Raw genomic sequence first — 21,368 nt, 5'->3', positions numbered from 1 at the left:
CAGGAGGGAGTAATGTTATTTGCCTGATTTGCATTAGAACTTTTATCTCCAGGTTTTTTTTAACCACATTAGACCGGGGGTGGGGAACGTCAGGCCCGGGGGCCGTATAAGGCCGGCGAAATCATTTGGTCTGGCCCTTCGTGGGTCCTGGCAGATCTCTAGCTCAGAAGAATCTAAGACTGGCGATCCACCCCCTCCTGCGAATAGGAATAGCCTCTATTCAAGGCGGATGTGAGTTTGTTTTGCCGAGAAAAGGAACCTTCTTTCCCCCTTGGAGAAGAGTCATTAGCTATGGAGCTGCTAGGACCGCCCAAGAAACTGTATTAACCCTTTCCCAGCCGGGCCATGGAGAAACGTATTCCCTCTGTACTACAAGAGGGCTGGGGCGGAAGTGGCGACAATGGAGGGGTTAAAGGGGGCAGGGCCAGAATGCGCGGCCCGCGAATGATGTTATAAATATCCAAATGGCCCTTGGCAGAAAAAAGGTTCCCCACCCCTGTGTTAGATGTTCATATTCTTCCCTTTCCCCGTTTTCCTTTTGTACCCCTTTTATATTTTACATAATAAAAATTATTATTTTTAAAAAAGAAATAGATAGGAGGGGGGCATACCTTGACCTCTACGGAAAAAGGAGGGACGCAGGCATTTTCGGCTCTCCCTACGATGACCTCCTCGAGCAGGTCCCATTCGTTGTGCGAGCAGACGGGGCAGTCTTCAGGAACGGGGTCGGGGGCTTTGTCCTCAGCAGCAGCACAGGCGGTCTGGGAGGCTGCGGCTGCGTGGGTGCTCTGGAAAGTTCGCTGCACCCATCCTATGACGGCTCTTCCAAGCTTGAAGGAAGTTGAAAAGGGAAATTACACCCAGCTACGTGAGCGGTTGCCAAACCTTTCTTTAAAAAACCCTGATCATTCTGCTAAGTGAGAAGTAAGTCTACTAGTCCTCATGATCTGAGTTGCACATGCACACTAAGGGCGAAAACGCATGGCCGCTTTAGCCTCCTTTATTCCCTGTTTCAGCCAGGATCGAATGCACGTTGGGCAAAAACGCATGAGTTCGATCCTGGCTGAAACAGGGAATAAAAGAGGCTAAAGCGACCATGCATTTTCACCCTAAGTTTCACCCTGACTCCAGCAAGATGACCAACCTCTACTAAGCAAAGAAGGGTTTTGCTTTCTCCTTGTGGCAGTGTGGTGGTTAAGAGCGGGAGACTCTAATCTGGAGAACCGGGTTCGATTCCCCATTCCCCCACACGAGTGGCCGACTCTAATCTGGTGAACCGAGTTGGTTTCCTCACTCCTACACATACAGCCTGCTGGGTGACCTTGGGCTAGTCACAGTTCTCTCAGAGCTCTCAGCCCCACCCACCGCCCAGGGTGTCCGTTGCGGGGAGGGGAAGGGAAGGTGATTGCAAGCCGGTTTGATTCTCCCTTCCGTGGTAGAGAAAATTGGCCTATAAAAACCAACCCTTCTTCTTCCATCTAGCTTCACTCTGACTGTTGGAAACTAAAACCCTGCAAAGAGGGGAAGGAGTAACCCCAAAGCCCGGCTTTGCTGCCTGCCAGAAATTTTTCTCGCCCAGCAGCAAACTGAACGCCCCGCCGGCCTGCTGCTGAATGGGAAGGGCTGTTCCCAGTTGGAAAGAGGAGGGGATAAAAACACTGGAGCGTGTGTCTGCCTGCGAGGGGTGGGGGGAGAAACCGGGCAGGGTGCCTTCAACCACCAGAAAGCGCTCCGTGGACCGGGGCCAAAAGCTGAACCAGATGGCAGCGTTCAGCAGGATCCAGCATCCAGGGCAGTCGACGAAAACGCTTCAGCCGTAACCACGCCTGATTCACAATGCCCATCGCAGCTACAAGATCTATGCCAATCGGATGTTCCCGTCTCCCTTACATTAAACAGCGCTGCTGTTTTTTAAGACGCCGAGCTGTTGAAATAGGAGTCGGGAGAGGTAAAACCAACTGTCCCACAAGATGTCCAGTGGGCAAAGTGTGGTTATTCAGGCCACGGTGTCTCCAAGATGCTCCCTTTGGGGGAAAGTACCATTCGATTCCTCTTAAAACCTAGGGCCCTAGGGAACTCACAGAATCAGCAATATTGCAGACATTTTTGGAGGGGCGGGGGAAGAACAGATGACATGAGCCACAGCTGGGTTTTGTGCAATAGCTTTCAAAGTCCGCCTTGCAAAGGTTTCCGCAAAGATGAGTTCAATTTTAAATTAGGGAGAAAAGTAAAACTCAAAGTGATGGATTTGTACTGTATTTTGTACTTTGTAGGTAAAGGTCCCCTGTGCAAGCACCGGGTCATTCCTGACCCATGGGGTGACGTCACATCCCGACGTTTCCAAGGCAGACTTTTGTTTGCGGGGTGGTTTGCCAGTGCCTTCCCCAGTCGTCTTCCCTTTACCCCCAGCAAGCTGGGTACTTATTTCACCGACCTCGGAAGGATGGAAGGCGGAGTCGATCTTGAGCCGGCTACCTGAAGCCAACTTCCGTTGGGATCGAACTCAGGTCGTGAGCAGAGCTTGGACTGCAGTACGGCAGCTTACCTCTCTGCGCCACGGGCTCCTACTTTGTACCTTGTACTTGTTTTTTGTACTTGTTTTTAAATTACTCTATAATTGTGAAATGTAAATAGTTTGACTAAGCTTTTTAGAATGGCAATGCCGCAATAAAAACTTGTCTGTCTGTCTCTTAAAACCTTTAAAAAGCCCTAGTTATATTGCTCTTTAGCAAGGCAGACTCTCAGCCTCCCCTCCCCCCAGACCCAACCACAGGGAAGAGAAAGCAGCAGAAAATCCCAATACTTTCCTACCAACAAACAGGAGGGCACTAAATTTCCCGGAGTGGCAAATGAACATTACAGCGAAGCCCCTGAGCTTGAACAAGAGAATGGGGTTGCGTTAATGAGCTAGATCCACCCATCTCGCACTCAAGATCCAGCACCTGGGGAGGATGCTTCAATCTGCCTCGTGATAGTACCTGCAAGACACAGAGCTATATAGAGGGTTGCCAGCTCCAGGTAGGGGAATTCCTGGAGATTTAGGGGGTGGAGCCTGGGAAGGATGGAGTTCGGCGAGGGGAAGGACCTCAGCAGGGTATAACGCCATAGAGTCCCCTCCCCCCCCACAAAGCAGCCATTTCCTCCAGGGAAAAAGATCTTGGTTGTCTGGAGATTAATTGTAATAGCAGGAGATCTCCAGGTGCCACCTGGAGGTTGGCAACCCTAGAAGTTAAGGGGAGGCATGCTAGAGGTCTATAAAATGATGCGTGGTTTGGAGAGAGTGGACAGGGAGAAGCTTTTCTCCCTCTCTCATAACACTAGAACGCGGGGTCATCTGCTGAAGCTGGAGGGTGGGAGATTGAAAACTGATAAAAGGAAATATTTCTTTACATGACACATAGCTGAATTGTGGAACTCCCTGCCCCAGGATGTGGGGATGGCTGCCAATTTGGGAGGCTTTAAGAGGGGAGTGGACATGTTTGTGGAAGAGAGGAGTATTCATGGCTACTAGTCAAAAGGAATACTAATAATGATGCACACCTATTCTCTCCAGGATCAGAGGAGCATGCCAAATATGTTAGGTGCTGTGGGACACAGGCAGGATAATGCTGCTGCAGTCATTTTGTTTGTGGGCTCCCTAGAGGCACCTGGTTGGCCGCTGTGTGAACAGACTGCTGGACTTGATGGGCCTTGGTCTGATCCAGCAGGGCTTTTCTTATGTTCTTGCACACATCAGCCGCAGCTCCCTCGACACCACGGGCGGCAGAAGGCACCATTTCCCTCTGTGCAAACAGCTCAGACCCTGCAGTGGGCTCAAACCGGCGGATCTGGTTTACTTGGGGTGGTGGTGGCTTGAAGGCCGACTGATTCCCTGCTCCGCAGAAGCTACTGAGCAGAAGGCGCCTCAGCTGTTCCACACCAGTTGTTGAGGAAGGCTAGCAAGCGTGCCTTTGCTGACGGTTAACTATCTACATTCCCGTCCCGATATGGGAGGGTTGTGCATGTCTGCTGGTTCAGCAAAAAAATTAAAAGATGGTGGGGGGAGAGAGAAGCCCAAGGCATATTGATGGCTGGAAACGGGACACCTGGCACAGGCGTGTGGGATTTGCAGGGTTAACTCAAGTCAAGGCTATGGACCCAGGTCAGTGTATACAGTGTACGGACCTTGGCTCAAGTGACAAGATATGCGAAAATTAACCGTAGGCGCTCCCACAGTCTTGGGGCTCGGAAGCAAAGGTCACACGCATCCTAATAGGAAAGGAATCCATCTCCTCGCACAGATAATAAATACTCGCAGAGCTCCTCTGCCTGCCTCACCGGCCAGAGAGCAACTTGCAAGAACGTCGGAGCAGGAGAGGGAGAGCCTCTCAATGCAGAAGTCAATAGCTGGGTGTCAGTCTCTGGAGGGAGAACTTTGAGGCGACTCCGGTGATCCTGGACAGCTCTCTCCATGAGCTCAGGCTTCTTGGGGAAGAACCGCGACAGCTCAATGACAGAGCATCGGCTTTCATAGAATCACAGAGTTGGAAGGGACCACCAAGGTCATCTAGTCCAACCCCCTGCACAATGCAGGACATTCACAACGACCTCCCCTCCCACACCTCCAGTGACCCATATTCCATGTCCAGAAGATGGCCAAGGTGCCCTCCCTCTCATCATCTGCCTAAGGTCACAGAATCGGCATTGCTGACAGATGGCCATCTAGCCTCTGCTGAAAAACCTCCAGGGAAGGAGAGCTTACTACCTCCCGAGCTTTGTATGCAGACAGTCACAGATTCTGGGATTCTTCACGTATATTTTAAAGCTGCTGCATCTCATTGATGAGGTGCTACCCCATTCAAATACACACCCACTCTTATCACACTCACAACCAAGCTGGAGTTGCAAAATACTGTAATAACAGGCTGGTAAAGGCATAAAAACTGGGGAAATGGAACGTGACTGAAGGAAAGGAAGGCAATTCTTTCCAACTTTGTTATGGCGTCTTTTCAGAATGGCTCTCCCTCCCCTAGCACAGGAGCATTGCGCCTCCTTTTATGTTTAGATCAAGATAGGGTTTCTTTTCTTCCTCTGCCAATCTAATGTATCTCCTATAACGCCTGTTCATCAAGTTGAAAGATACAGGCTCAAATCACAGGGTAGCTAGTCTGGTCTTGAAAACGGATTTAAGGAAAGGCAATACCAGAGCTGTACTTTTGGTTAACTACCGTATGCAAGGTTGACTTCAACTGTGTTAAGAAACCAGTTAAACTATTCCCAGGAAGGAAAAGAGATTCCTTCCCTTCTCCCAAATTCCCCAATGCACTTTCCCCGGTTGTTTCCCCTGCCTATTGCCCGTTTATGGGAGAGTTCTTACAATCTTACACTAGTCTGTGTTTTTGGGAACAGCAAATCGCCTTGTTCTGGAGTCAATTCATTCATACAAAATAAGTATGATCTGCCCAGGTTCAGCCGAGGTGGGGAGAAACAACTGAAAAACAGCCCCTTTTTCCACCTGTTAAAAAGATTTTTGCCATTGAAAAAAACATTTTTTAATCACCTTGACTATATGAAGTGGCACATCCAAGGCGAATAATGCAAGATGCTTCCAGTTCCCCGACACTTTTGATTTGCAAGCAGTGGTCTATTATTGCTGTTGTCAATTGTTCTTGTATATTTATTCACTTTATTTACGCCCCGCCATTCACCCCAATGCAGACTCAGCGGCTTATTATTCTCCTCTCCTCCATTTATCCTCACAACAGCCCTGTGAGGCAGGTTAGGCCGAGAGAGTGTGACTGGCCTAAAGTCACCCAAGCATGTTTCCACAGCACGAGTGGGGATTTGAACCTGGGTCTCCCAGATCCTAGTCCGACATCCTGGCTTTAGTGGTGATTTTAATCTGCTGGTTAGCCCGTTTTCCCACTCAAGGTCGATGCTTCCCCATCATATCTCCAGGCTGCCACCTCAAGCAATACCAGCAAGCCCCCTTTCTTCCTGGGTCTGGAGAGCTAGCATCTCCATTAAAATCCAGCATTTAAAAAAAAGAGCTCTCAAATGCCACTTTCAGAAGCAAAACCCACCTCATATTTAAAGCGTCAAATTCTGAAATGTTGCCGAATCTCTCCCCCTCCGCCCCGAACTTCATTTCACCTCCGGGATGAATGAATTAATACAGTGAACTATTATCATTAGTGAACTCCACTCTCAAGAATTCCCGGAACTCTGCTCAACCTTCCTTGCAATCCCTGGTGTGCGGCAGGGAAGAGAAATGTACTCTGCATGTGCTCAGAAGCACTTTTTTTAAAAACCACCCCCCTCCCCAAATTAATGCCTGGTAGATATTCCAAGCCAGTGGCTTCCTGTTCCAGAAGGCGGTCAAAACCATCTTCCCAGGGAGGGAGCATTTTTTTTGGAAACTGCCTTAGCGTTTTCGATGGCACAAAAATATGTGTTAATTGCAAAAAAAAGGAAACTTGGCTCTTGGGCTATTTATGCCTGGGAGGTTTTGCCTTGGATTTGCTGCTCTCTAGATGCACATTTTCTCCATCCAAATTCTCAAAACTCTGCATGGAGGGCTTTTTTTGTGTGTTTTGAGGATTCGGATAGGGAAAATGTGCATCTAGAGAGGGGCAAATCCAAGGCAAAAACTTCCCAGGCATAAATGGCCACATCATTCCCATCCAAATTAGCAGCGTGTTCCAGGTTGAATTGCCCCGCATATTATTTTTGAGTTTTTCACGCTGAACCATGACGATTACCTCACCATTAATTTACTCCAAATTATTATCGTGGTCGATCTATGTGGCTTGGCTGCGCAGTTAGATCCCCCACCAGCACCTTTGCTAAATTCATCGCAGTATTTACAACTGTCAGGCAGGAAGTGACTGCGAAGCCAGCGCAGACCTGCTTGGCATTGCTTGAGATCCCCTTTAACGCGATCTTTGGCATTGGCCACGAAGAATCCCCCTGAAGGAGCCATGCAAAACAACAGCGGCGGGTTAGCGATGCACATGCAAATGGCTACGCAAACAGGAACGAAGGAGCAGGCGAGTGGGGAGGGGTGGAATGTCTCCTTTTGCGCCAGGACCGTGGATGGGCATTTTTAGAGCCGCATTTTACAAAAAGAGCTTTCAGAGCATCAAAACCGACCATGCAAAAGAGCATCAAAACCGACCATGCAAAAAAGCATCAAAATGGCCCATTTATTTCTAGTGAGATTTACTATTTCTTTTCTTTTTTCTTTTATTCTTATTTCCTTTTTCCTTTCCTTTCTATGATATTATTGACGATTAATCTTGTTTTTTCTCTTGAAAAAAATAAATGTCAAAGAGATCAATAAATATTAACAATAGTATTAGGATTGGAATTTTGTGCAAAGGAGATTACTAATTCATCACAAGATGAAGGGAGGTGTCGGGGAAGTCAACCATTCTTTATTGTATATAATTTTTTTAACAATGTTACCTATTGCTTTTCATCTTTTATTCGTTATGCCATTGTTAAACTATGTGATTAATAATTTTGGAAAAATAATAAAAAAAAAATATTAAAAAAAAATTGACCATGCAAAAATAAGCCCCCGTGCAGAGTTTGGAGGATTCGGATGGGGAAAATGCGCATCTGGGGCGAATCCAAAAGGCAAAAACTTTGCATTAAGTGGTCTCGGAGGAGCAACAGCCGCCCTTCTTGCAGCGGGAGGACGCGCTCGTTTGGGGGTCGAGCCCCCCACCCAACCACCCACCCACCCACCGTGGGGCCCGGCACCTACCCTCGACCCGATGTAGTGCACGGCTTCGGCCCCCCGGCTCCCTCCGCGCAGGCACCGCACGCGCAGCATCCTCGCCTCCGCTCCGCGCGGGCAACGCGGCACCCAAGGGCAGCTCGCCGCGACAGCGAGGGGATGCCCCGCCGCCGGGGCTCTTTATATGAGCCTCCCCGCCAGCGCGCTGCCGCGTCCCCATTGGCTGGCCACGGCCCCCCCCTCCGGGGGGGCTGTCCGGGGGAGCCCGAAATTAGCCAGTGGCGGCCGGCCAAGGCGCCTGCGTGGCCATTTATAGCCTCCAGGGGGCGGGCCGGCAGGGATGAATGGGGAAGCCCCCCCCCCCAAAAAAATACATCCTCTGCCCAAGAAAGCTGCGTTGGAGACCGCCGCTGCTCCGGGTGGGCGACAGAAGGAGGTGGGGGAACCTTACAGGGACAGAATGGACTACTGCACCCTCAGGCTGGGGAGGGCAAATTTGGGGATGCCACCCCCCCAAAAAAAAACACCCCTTCACATGAACACTTGCAGCTGCATTGGTTCTTCTTTTTTAAAAATGAATTTTTATTAAGTTTTAACAAACATACAATATATAAAAAAAAATTAACAGAAAAGTTAAAAAGAGAAAAAACAAGAGAAAATAAAATACAATAATACTAAAGAGAAAGAAAATTGTGAAAGCTGCATTGGTTCTTGTCGGTTATCCGGGCTGTGTAACCTGGGTCTTGGTATTTATACAATCCGGATAACCGACAAGAACCAATGAACTCTGACTGTGAAAGCCTTCGACAATAACTTGCAGCTGCCTTACACTGAATCAGACCTTTGGTCCATCAAGGTCAGTACAATCTTTTCCGATCATAGAGTTGGGACCACTAGGGTCATCTAGTCCAACCCCCTGCACAATGCAGGGATTCCACAGCTACCTCCCCCCCCCCCACACCCCAATGACCAGCAGCAGTTGAACACATGAACACATGGAGCTGCCTCACACTGAATCAGACCTTTGGTCCATCAAGGTCAGTACAATCTATTCCGATCATAGAGTTGGGACCACCAGGGTCATCTAGTCCAACCCCCTGCACAGTGCAGGAATTCCACAACTACCTCCCCCCCACACACCCCAGTGACCAGCAGCAGTTGAACACATGAGCACATGGAGCTGCCTCATACTGAATCAGACCTTTGGTCCATCAAGGTCAGTACAATCTTTTCCGATCATAGAGTTGGGACCACCAGGGTCATCTAGTCCAACCCCCTGCACAATGCAGGGATTCCACAGCTACCTCCCCCCCACACACCCCAGTGACCAGCAGCAGTTGAACACATGAACACATGGAGCTGCCTCATACTGAATCAGACCTTTGGTCCATCAAGGTCAGTACAATCTATTCCGATCATAGAGTTGGGACCACCAGGGTCATCTAGTCCAACCCCCTGCACAATGCAGGAATTCCACAACTACCTTTCCCCCCCCACACCCCAGTGACCAGCAGCAGTTGAACACATGAACACATGGAGCTGCCTCATACTGAATCAGACCCTTGGTCCATCAAAGTCAGTATTGTCTACTCAGACCCGCAGTGGCTCTCCTGGGTCTCAGGCGGAGGTCTTTCACATCACCTACTTGCCTGGTTCCTTGAACTGGGGGTGGCGGGGATTGAACCTGGGACCTTCTGCATGCCAAGCAGATGCTCTACCACTGAGCCACGGCCCATTCTCTCTTTGACATTCTGGCTGTATCTGAAGAAGGAAGCTGTGGCTCACAAAAGCTCAAACCCTGCCAGAAATTTTGTCAGTCTTTAAGGTGCTGCTGGACCCTTGCTCTTTTCTCCTTCTCTCTTTTGTAAAGGAAAAGGCATCAGCCCTTGACAAAATCCAGAAACGGAAGGCGCGTAACACTTGGTATTGTGAGCAACCGAAACAACACAGTCTATTGTGCAAACTTTGGAGCTCTCCGTAATGCCGCATCAGGCTGGATGCTCGGCTCTGGGGCACTGGAAGTAGGGTTGCCATCCTCCAGGTGGTGGCTGGAGATCTTCTGCTTTTACAACTGCTCTCCAGGAGACAGAGATCAGTTCCCCTGGAGAAAATGGCCACTTTGGAAGGTGGACTCTATGGGACTCTAAGTCCCTCCCCTCCCCAAACCCCCCAAACCTCCTCAGGCTCCACCCCCCAAATCTCCAGGTATTTCCCAACCTAGAGCTGGCAACCCTAACTGGAAGGCTTGCACAAAGTGTTGTGTCCTCTTGGTTGGGTTTGCCTGCTGTTTTGGGTCTCTTCTGTAGGAATTCCAGGACAGGAGCCATGTTAGTCTGTTGCAGAAGAAATCATCGGGAGCCCCGCAGCACCCAAAGGACTAACACAATGTTATTCCAGCATAAGTGGGTGCTCACGAGGCATGTGAGAGATCCACCAATTGCATCCAAAGAAATGGGCTGTAGTCCATGACAGCCCAAGCTGATACTATATTTTGTTAGTCTTTAAAATTCTGTACGACTCCTGCTTATTTTCTCGGAAAGTTCTCCGTAAGGAGAAAACTAGCACTTCAGGGAGAAAGGTTCCCTCCTGGTCTTCTCCCTGCTGTACTACTGTTCAGCTTGCAGGGACTCTGCACCCCCCCCCTTTTTTGTGCTGTCAAGTCACAGCCAACTTATGGCGACCCCCATAAGGTTTTCAAGGCAAGAGATGAACAGAGGTGGTTTTGCCACTGCCTGCCTCTGCGTAGCAACCCCGGACTTCCTTGTTGGTCTCCCATCCAAGCCGTTGGCTTCCGACAGTGCCAGAGTCAGATAGTACATCACCTTAAAAGCGATGTCTCAGGACCTCACTCACACAAGTCTTTTCCCAAATCAGATCACTCCAACAGGTTACAGCGCTGCCCCAATTTCCCCTTGAACTTTGGATCATTGGCCTATCTTGCATTGCATAAAAAGTACACTTTTGCATTTAACAGTCGAAGTTGAGGTTGGGGTTGGAGTCTGGACAGGAATTACAGCAGAAATGTAGCTGCATCAGATGGATTCTGGATTTTTCAAAAAGCTGCTATGAAAGAAGTCCCTAAAACTGTTGGTCCCTGATGCTTTTTTTCATGAGAAGTTTAAATATGTCTTTAAATCTTCAGGGTACAACTGAACCCATTACGTGCATTCCTGTTATGCTTCCCCCCCCCCCCGACAACTCTTTAAAAACCAGAAACAGCTGTGATCTAAAGGGGGAAAGACTGGTACAGGATCAGAGCGGCTTCGTACCCATTTCCCTCCTTGTACCATTTTCCCTCCTGAAAAATCACCACCCCACGCTGATTTTTACCCCCACTGGGGAAAACAATGGGTTGGATCCAAACAAAACCGCCAACTTCCTACTGCAAAGCCCCCCCCCCCGCATGTAGGGATGCCAGCCTCCAGGTGGGACCTGGGGATCCCCCGGAATTACAGCTCATCTCCAGACTACAGAGATCAGTTCCCCTGGAGAAAAATGGACGCTTTGTAGGGTGGACTCTATGGTACTGTACCCCACTGAGGTCCCTGCCCCCCCGAGGCTCCATCTCCAAATCTCCAGGACCTATGCCCATGTCATTCCCCAGAGTTCTCTGCCACCCAGGACTAGCAGTTTGTGGAGATCAGTGAGCTGCAGCGGAAGGGGGGATGCAGGAAAGATTCATTGTGCTATTGGAAAATTTAGTTAGGATCCAACCCAGTGTCTGATGCGCTATGCCCCAAAACTCAGCGTATTTTTTCTAGTTTCCAAATAAAACCATCGACCACTTAATATAGGACAAAACTGCCAACTGGTATTAGCAATTGCCAAGAGAGAGAAAAAGGTCAATTACAAATTTGAGACAAATATAGGCAGATTTGTAACTGACTTACATACAGCAAGAGTTGTAACTACTGCTTCCACCCAGAGGCTTCCGCTCCTATTTTGTGTCTGCAATAAAGCCCCAACGCCCAACAGTTGTGCTTGCAAAAAAAGAAGACACCGCAGGAGAAGCTTTTGAAATGCAAAAATTAGCCCTCAGCCTGAGGTGCGTTTGACATCCTCACTGCAAATCCAGCTGAAGCAAGGGCAGCTTTGAACTGTTACAAATGACAGTCTTTGTGGTCTGTCTGTCATCGTTCTGACCCCTCACATGAACACATGAAGCTGCTTTATACTGAATCAGACCCTCGATCCATCAAAGTCAGTATTGTCTACTCAGACCAGCAGCGGATCTCCAGACTCCAGGGTCTTTCACATCACCTACTTGCCTAGTCTCTTTAACTGGAGATGCCAGGGATTGAACCTGGGACCTTCTGCCCGCCAAGCAGATGCTCTGCAAACTGAGCCACAGCCCCTCATCCTCTATCTGCATAGTTCTGAAGTCTAAATTAATTTGCTGCATTGTACTCTTGGCGTCCAGATTCACCTGTTATATAAGACCCACCCCGTCCCTGCCAGATAGTGAATTCATTCACTGATAACCTGGCATCAGCTGGAGAAAAAAATCCAGGCGGCTAGTTTTTTAAGGTCCGTACTGTTAGTCCTGACATCAATTCCAGCTTTGCTCCGGGCATTCTACTGAGATAGCCCTTACTTCGGGAATTAATGATTGGCTTGAGAATGACTCCAAAGGTCCCCCTTTTCATCATGCCTTGCATGACTTCCCAACTAATTTCGAAACTTTGGTTTGCCACTTAGCAACCTGGCCCATATAAGTTTTCATGACTCGGCAAGCGTCCAGGAATAAAAGGGAGAAAGAAATTAAAATTTCACACCTAGAGAAGCTGGATTCTACAACCAACATTGATTGTGGAAATGCATATACATGCTTAAGTTTCAAAACATATATATTTTTTGTGTGTGTGTTTGTTAAGTGCCGTCAAGTCGCTTCCGACTCATGGCGACCCTATGAATCAATGTCCTCCAAAACGTCCTGTCTTTGACAACCTTGCAAATTGAAGGCTGTGGCTTCCTTTATTGAGTCAACCCATCTCTTGTTGGGTCTTCCTCTTTTCCTGCTGCTTTCAATTTTTCCTAGCATGACTGTCTTTTCCAGTGACTCTTGTTGTCTCATGATGTGACCAAAATACGATAGCCTCAGTTTAGTCAGTTTAGTTAAGTCTATAGTTTTATGGTCTTTTCCAGTGACTCTTGTCTTCTCATAATGTGAGAAGGACAGCCTCAGTTTAGTCATTTTAGCTTCTAGGGTCAGTTCAGGTTGATTTGATCTATAGCCCACTGATTTGTTTTTTTTTGGCGGTCCAGGGTACCCGTAACACTCTCTTCCAACACCACATTTCAAAGGAGTCTACTTTCTTCCTGTCAGCTTTCTTCATTGTCCAGCTTTCACACCCATACATAGTAACAGGGAATATGATGGCATGAATTAACCTAATCTTGGTGGCCAGGGACACATCCTTACACTTCAGAATCTTTTCTAGCTCCCTCATGGCTGCCCTTCCCAATCTCAATCTCCTGATTTCTTGGCTGCAGTCTCCCTTTTGGTTGATGATGGAGCCAAGGAATAGAAAGTCTTCAACAATTTCAATTTCCTCATTGTCAGCCTCAAGTTGTGTAATTCTCCTGTATATATATATATATATATTTACCCTTCTAAATTATATAAGTTACTTATTTGCAATTTCGTAATTTACCCTGCTCCTGCAAGTCACAGGAAGGGGCAAAAAGCAATTTGTTTGAGAACCAAACACAAATTTCCCCTGCACAAATGGCCAAAGTCTGAAAGAGCTCATAATCCCGCTCGTTTCCAAAGCCTGTTGATGACCTCCGAAGGTGAGTGCTTTTGAAACAGAAGTGCAGAGCAGGTAAAAGGTAGACGGATGCACCCTTACAGTAGCAGTTGAGTTGCACCTGGACAGATGTGGAGGATTGCATCAGATCGTCTGCTAAGGTCAGGTACTGTACCGTCAGTCACATAAAAGCCTTCGAAAGCAAATTCCCCGTGTACACAGCCAGCCTGTGTGACCCGGGGGGGAAGGCTAAGTTATTGATAAACCTGTCCGACCCTTTCTTTCTTCAAAATCGCTGAACAACTGATGTGGGGTCAGATATACTTTGCTTCACTGACCACACAGTCATGGGCATGTGTTAGTTATTTAATCTGGGCCGTGTTTCAAGAATACCCAGGAGAAAAGTGATTTGCGAGGAAGAACTCAGAAACGCAGCCTCTGAATCTAGAACAAGACTGTCAACCCAACAGAGAATCTGTAATTGGTGTGGTCTAGTGAACCTGTGATCTGAAAGGCTGCTGGTTCAAATCTCAGCTCAGCCACAAAACTCAGTACTGGTTTATCTCGCAGGCCTGTGGCAAGGACAGAAATAACGGAATGCCTGTTAAACACTTAGGAGATGTTTTAAGTGCTATATGCATGCTAAGTTAAGGCTTTTAACTAAATAGTATAACTCGTAGGCACACCAATTAAAATTGCTGAATAAAGCTGAGCCAAAAATTATTTGGGGGGGTGGATTAAGCAAACATTAGGTAATGAATATCAGAGGAGCATGCCTATTTATATTAGGTGCTGGAACACAGGCAGGATGGTACTGCTGCAGTCGTCTTGTTTGTGGTCTTCCTAGAGGCACCTGGTTGGCCCCTGTGTGAACAGACTGCTGGACTTGATGGGCCTTGGTCTGATCCAGCATGGCCTTTCTTATGTTCTTATGTTCTTAATAAATTTAGTCTGCAGTCCAGAGAATCTAAGATAATAAACCTTGACAAACTCACCTTAATTTTGAGTAAACACGAGAAGGACGGTGCTGTCGATGATTCTAACTCATGCCGGCATACAGCGGGCCATTTCCAAAGGCCACGGAGAACTGACCCCTGAGGAGCAGAGGCGGTTCAGAAAGCCATCCTGTGAGATATAGTTCATTCATGCCAACATTCTTGCAAAAGCTAGACAGCCACAGTACTGATAGAGGAGCCGCTGGGCTGTAGTTTCCAGGGGCCTGCGTTGAAACAACAGCGTTTGCGGTCACATTGGCTAAAAGAAACGGTTCCAGAGACCCTTCACTCTCGGTACTTCTGCTCCGCAAGGTATTCAGAGACAAGTAAAGAAGTAAATAAACCAGACCAGAGTTTTGTTCTCACTCGCGGTGGTACGAAACAGGGGTAGGCAACCACTGGCAGATGTGCCAAACAGCTGCACGGCCAGATCATTTTGCCTGGCATGCAGGGCCACTCCACAACCCAAGCCCTGGGGCTGATGGGGTAAGACAAGGTAACGGGCATGACTCATGCCCATCACTTCTCCTGCACCACGGAGCTGCCAGGTGAGCCCCAAAGCACTGCTGAAACTCCCTGGATTCCTGTGTACCTGGCCAAATGCATTCCTCATTTCTCCTCCCTCTTCTCTTCGGCAGGCAGCACAGCAATATCTTCTTATGTAAAAAGGTAAAGGTAATCGCCTGTGCTAGCACCGGGTCATTCCTGACCCATGGGGTGACGTCACATCCCGACGTTTCCTAGGCAGACTATGTTTACGGGGTGGTTTGCCAGTGCCTTTCCCAGTCATCTCCCCTTTACCCCCAGCAAGCTGGGTACCCATTTGACCGACCTCGGAAGGATGGAAGGCTGAGTCAACCTTGAGCCGGCTACCTGAAACCGACTTCCATGGGATCAAACTCAGGTTGTGAGCAGAGCTTGGACTGCAGAACTGCAGCTTACCACTCTGCGCCACGGGGCTCTTAGTACTGAGTTAGTATATGGAATAAGGTGTCAAACTATGGGAGCGATCAAGAAGTATATTTTCAGTGTGACTAAATTATTATAACTAAATACAGGGATGATTATAAAATTGGGGGGCGGGTGGATTGGCTACGCCCACCCAGGAAAATCTTGTTATTAACAAGTTGTAGATTTCATGTCTGTAATGTATTGCTTGTGTACTGCCCATGTGTTATTGATTTCTAGTGTATGTTTAATTATTAAATTGGAAAATAAAAATACTTGATTCAAAAGAAAAGAGAAACTTTCCAGTAAGTATAGCAAAGAGAGAGGACTGTTATAAGGATCACGGAAAACCAGTCTGCCCTTGGGATCAAACTCACGTCACGAGCGCAGCATCTGACTGCAGTACTGCAGCTTACCACTCCATGCCACGGGGCTCCTATCTTCTTATGCAGGGGGTAGCAATTTTATTTTTTTAGCACCCAGGCTGAAAATGTCTGCTTATTCCCGGTTTAAAGTCTTAGCTGAGTTTGTGGAATTGCAAACAGCAGAACGTGGTGCGTGCCTGCACAGGATTTTGGGAGTGAAATGAGTTGTGTTTCCTGAAAAACAAAAAGCAGGGAGCAGGGCAACATTGCTGCAGGGGGGTTGGCTTGGACCCAGCCGGGAGTGGCACACCTTGCTTGGGGACCCTGAACACCTGGGATCAGCCTTGCACACACATAGACACGGCTTGTTTCTAAGGCTAAGCTCCACTTTCGAAGAAATCTGATCACGGATCCCCAACAAAATGTACAGTTTGACCCTTACAGCAAAGTGTTCAATGTAGCCTGCTTTCGGATCCTGGCTAGACACTGGATGGGAGAGCGTTAGGGTTACCAACTCTGGGTTGGGAAATTCCTGGAGATTTGGGGCTGGACCCTGTGGAGGGTAAAGTGTGAGGGAGGAACCTCAGTGGGGGTGGGGAGAAGAAGAAGAATGATGGGAGGCAGATGATGGGAGGGAGGGCATCTTGGCCATCTTCTGGTTACTGGGGATGGGGGGAGGTAGTTGTGGATTTCCTGCATTGGGCAGGGGGTTGGACTTGATGACCCTGGTGGTCCTTTCCAACTCTAGAAGAAGAAGAAGAAGAAGAAGAAGAAGAAGAAGAAGAAGAAGAAGAAGAGGAGGAGGAGGAGGAGGAGGAGGAGGAGGAGGAGGAGGTTGTTGTTTTTATATGCCAACTTTCTCTACCACTTAAGGGAGAATCAAACCGGCTTACAATCACCTTCCCTTCCCCTCCCCACAACAGGCACCCTGGGAGGTAGGCGGGACTGAGAGAGCTCCAAGAGAGCTGTGACTAGCCCAAGGTCACCCAGCGGGTTTCATGTGCAGGAGTGGGGAAACAAATCCAGTTCACCAGATTAGCCTCCGCCGCTCATGTGGAGGAGTGGGGAATCAACCCCGGTTCTCCAGATCAGACTCCGCCGCTCCAAACCACAGCTCATAACCACTACACCACGCTGGCTACCACAGAATCCAGGTAAGTTGTCCTTGTGGCAATACAGTAGCAACAACATCTGTACACACTGCATTCCCCCATATCTTTCTGTCTCTGACTAGCTGTTGTAAATAGTGGTCCTGACCATTAGCTTGTGGGTTACGGAAGTCAGTGAGACCCCTGCTAACCATTTGGCAACACTGCTGGTACAGAAACCAGTAGATGTCCACTGGTCTTGCTGCCTCTCCCCTCTCCATCTGGGGATGTACACAGCAGCCTCTTTACAGCAATCTCCTCCAAGAAGATGGGCCCCAGGCCAGAAATTGGGTCCATGACCATGTCATGTGGCAGAGGTCTGTGTTTCACATGGCAGTGAAATACTATCATGAGATGGAATGGGAGGGGGGGTAAAGGGAGAAGAGCTCATAACTAAAAACTGCCTCTAAAGTTTCTGGAGCAGGCAGGCTGTGTAACCGGCTTTCTTTGAGGAAGAACTCAACGCGGCTATAAATCACCTGAAATCCAACTCTAAACTGCACTTTAAAAATAACGTGAAATACTTGCAGCCTTCTACGGTCTCCGGGACCCACTATGCAGTGAGGGCCTCTCAATCAAGCCAATTAAGGAACAGGAAAAAACCAGACAAGGTGGGTAGAGGCCAGAAACTTAACTCGGCACAAATTTAGTTTAAAAGCGATGGGGGAATTTATAGTGTTATGAGGCCCTTACTTCATAGATAGCATGATGGATTTATTATTTATTTATTTATATGCTATATTTATATCCATAAGAACATGAGAACATAAGAAAAGCCTCTATGCTATGTTTCTGAGAATATGCCAATGAAGGTCGATTGATTGATTGATTGATTGATTGACTGATTGATTGATTGATTGATTGATTGATTGAAAAGCCAATGCTGGATCAGACCAAGGTCCATCAAGTCCAGCAGCCTGTTCACACAGTGGCCAACCAGGGGCCTCTAGGAAGTCTAGGTCTCCAAGATCCAAAGTAGCTCTCCCTTCCTCCGCATCACAACAACCCTTTGTCTGCTTACCCTAATGGGGAGAATGAAACGGGTGTACAATCACCTTCCCTTCCCCACAACAGACACCCTGGGAGGTAGGTGGGGCTGAGAGAGCTGTGACTAGCCCATGGTCACCCAGTTGGCTTCATGTGCAGGAGTGGGGAAACCAATCCAGTTCACCAGATTAGCCTCCGCCGCTCATGTGGAGGAGTGGGGAATCAAACCCGGTTCTCCAGATCAGAGTCCACCGCTCCAAACCACCACTCTTAACCACTACACCATGCTGCCTCTAACCGTTGTACTACACTGTCTTTATGTCTTAGCGGTTAGTAACCTCCAGGCAAGACCATCTGTCTGCTGAAGAACCATCAACGGATCTATTCGCAAGGAATTCAATGGAAAGACAGTTGACAATCTGCTGCTGTGCAATTCCTCTCCCCTGAGTTACATACAGGCCCAGAGCCAGCGCCTTTCCAGGAAGTCTTGGATTGGAGCCTTCAGGGGTGGTAGGTTGAGATTTAGTCCCAGCTGATGTTTCGATATGGAGAGGTCTTTTGGCTAGCCTGAGCAACTAACAGCACACTCCTAAGATAACCATCTTCAAGTAGTTGAAGGGCTGTAATAGAGAGGAGGGTGCCAAGTTGTTTTCTGTTGCCCCAGAAGGTCGGACCAGAAACAAAGGGTTGAAATTAAATCCAAAGAGTTTCCGCCTAGACATTAGGAAGTATTTTCTAACAGCTAGAGCGGTTCCTAGGTGGAACAGGCTTCCTCGGGAGGTGGTGACCTCTCCTTCCCTGGAGGTTTTTAAGCAGAGGCTAGATGGCCATCTGTCAGCAATGCTGATTCTATGACCTTAGGCAGAGCATGAGAAGGAGGGCATCTTGGGCATCTTCTGGGCATGGAGTAGGGGTCACTGGGTGTGTGTGGAGGAGGTAGCTATGAATGTCCTGCATTGTGCAGGGGGTGGGACTAGATGACCCTGGTGGTCCCTTCTAACTCTATGATTCTAAGGTCTACTCAGAATTCTAGTGAAGTCTGCTCAATGGAACTTACTCCCAGGAAAGCGTTCTTAGGATTGCACTGTAAGAGCCCTGTTCTTACTGACTGCATCTTTTTTCTTTGTCTCCGCTGGACCGGAGCCAGGTCTCCCTGGAAAGCAGGACGGTCCCCCGTTCTGAAATGCCAAAGTCCCTGAGCTTGTCTTCTGAAGCACCGTCAGGATCTAGGGTCAGGTCCCCCAGAAACCGACAGGCCACTGGTTTCCCCTGTCGGAATCACTTCCTACAGCATGTGCTAATTTTTGTTGATTTAATACATTTATAGCCCACCTTCCTCCCATTGCCCTCCAAGCGGTTTTTGGTACAAAACAAGGCATACGATGTGACGCACGCCCCAACAAAGGAAAGAGGAAAATACAAGCAAAATCAGATGCTAACCCTCAGATGATGCACAGTGCCGTCCTAAGCAGAGATATGCCATTCTCTAAGCCCCTTTACATCAGTGGGGTTAGAATTCTGCTTACGGTGGCGCTTTTCCAGCTGGAATGGACGCTGGGGGAGATAGTTCTAGGAGGAAGGGGCAGAGTCAAAGAGGACTTTGGACCCAGGCAGGCAAGCCTCCCTCGGGTGCAGCCAGGTGGAATTAGGGTTGCCAACCTCCAGGGGGGATCTGGAGATCTCCTGGAATTGCAACCGATCTCCAGATGACCCCCCCCCCCCGGAGACACCGGCAGCTCTGGAGTGTGAACTCTATGGCATTATACTGTACTGAGGCCCCTCCCTCCCCCCAAACCCTGCCCTCCCTGGGATCCGCCCGCAAATCTCCAGGAATTTCCCAACCCAGAGTTGGCATCCGTAGTTGGAACGGCTGCTGAGGGACAAGGTTGTGATTCCCTAATAATGTGGCTGCGTGCAATTAGCTGATAATTTTGTCTGCAGTAAAGTGCAGCCTGCTGACAGGTCCTGATTTGGATCGGGGCCTCAGTGCTGGGAGTGGAAGGGGCCTCAGTCCTTCCTGCAGTTTCTTGAGCAGAACCACCTGGTCAGACGAAGCAGGGATCTACCGCGGAGCATCTTCGCCCTCTAGTGGCCAACCAATAGATCCATTTAAAGGTAAGGGTCCCCTGTGCGAGCACCGGGTCATTCCTGACCCATGGGGTGACGTCACATCCTGACGTTTACTAGGCAGACTTTGTTTTACGGGGTGGTTTGCCAGTGCCTTCCCCAGTCATCTTCCCTTTACCCCCAGAGCAAGCTGGGTACTCACTTGACCGACCTTGGAAGGATGGAAGGCTGAGTCGACCTCGAGCCGGCTACCTGAAACCGACTTCCATCGGGATCAAACTCAGGTCGTGAGCAGAGCGCACCACGGGGCTCTTAGATCCATTTAAAGCAGCCTTTAAAAAGTGGTTTTTTTTTACTAGAAGCTAAAATGACTAAAATGACAAGTCATTGGAAAAGACAATCATGCCAGGAAAAGTTGAAGGCAGCAGGAAAAGAGGAAGACCCAACAAGAGATGGATTGATTCTATAAAGGAAGCCACGGCCCTCAGTTTGCAAGATGTGAGCAAGGCTGTCAAAGATAGGACACTTTGGAGGACATTGATTTATAGGGTCACCATGAGCCGGAAACGACTTGACGGCACTTAACACACACACACACACACACACAAAATGACTAAACTGAGGCTGTTGTACTTTGGTCACATTATGAGAAGACAAGAGTCACCGGAAAAGACAGTCATGCTAGGAAAAGCTGGAGGCAGCAGGAAAAGAGGAAGACCCAACAAGAGATGGATGGACTCTATAAAGCAGTGGTTCCCAAACTTTTCAGGCCACCGCCCCCTTGGTTCCACAAACTCAACCCCAGCGCCCCCTACCCTATCCTATAAAAAGGATTATTCAAAATAGGGATTTGCATGACTCACCAAAGAAGATAATAATATAGTTTCAAAACAGTAACAATTAATTGCACATCTATTCAAAATAAAATGGAAACGTTTTAGTTGAAATTTATTCAACAAAACTGATGAACTTGGTCCAGCGGTACCAGCTCTTCAAAGTCTGGAAAAAGAATTCTGATAGTTTCCACCTAATTTGCCAGCATGGTGCCACAGCTTGGTCTATTGCAAATTAGTGAACAACTAGGGGCCCACCTCTAGCACCCCCCTGCTGCCCTCTTGCCTCTTAGTGCCCCCCTAGGTAATCCCACCCACCCCCAGGGGGTGGTACTGCCCACTTTGGGAACCAATGCTATAAAGGAAGCCACAGCCCTCAGTTCTGATCTGAGCAAGGCTGTCACAGGCAGGACGTTTTGGAGGACAGTGGGGTTACCGCATGATGTATTCCCAGCGATGTATTAAGAGTTTGAAAATGTTATAAAAAACATCGCTCTAAAAGGGTTTTTGGATGCCACGGCTAAAAAATGGTTGGAAGACGTCTTCACAGCT

At 48.4% G+C, this 21,368-nt stretch overlaps 1 protein-coding gene across 1 annotated transcript in view; it reads right to left on the bottom strand.

The window, feature by feature from the left end:
• Positions 1 to 21,368, bottom strand: part of GATM (glycine amidinotransferase) — a 78,339-nt gene that overhangs the window by 11,704 nt on the left and 45,267 nt on the right. Inside the window, exons 2-3 of the mRNA XM_056865677.1 lie at positions 7,751 to 7,830; positions 612 to 830 (exon numbers count right to left, since the gene is read on the bottom strand). Coding sequence (XP_056721655.1) covers positions 612 to 830; positions 7,751 to 7,819 — 288 coding nt within the window. The 5' untranslated portion in view covers positions 7,820 to 7,830. The remainder of the gene's footprint in view (positions 1 to 611; positions 831 to 7,750; positions 7,831 to 21,368) is intronic.

The sequence above is a fragment of the Euleptes europaea genome, chromosome 20 (genome assembly GCF_029931775.1).
Source record: "Euleptes europaea isolate rEulEur1 chromosome 20, rEulEur1.hap1, whole genome shotgun sequence".
Taxonomy (NCBI): domain Eukaryota; kingdom Metazoa; phylum Chordata; class Lepidosauria; order Squamata; family Sphaerodactylidae; genus Euleptes; species Euleptes europaea.
This window is presented reverse-complemented; position numbering and strand designations above follow the sequence as displayed.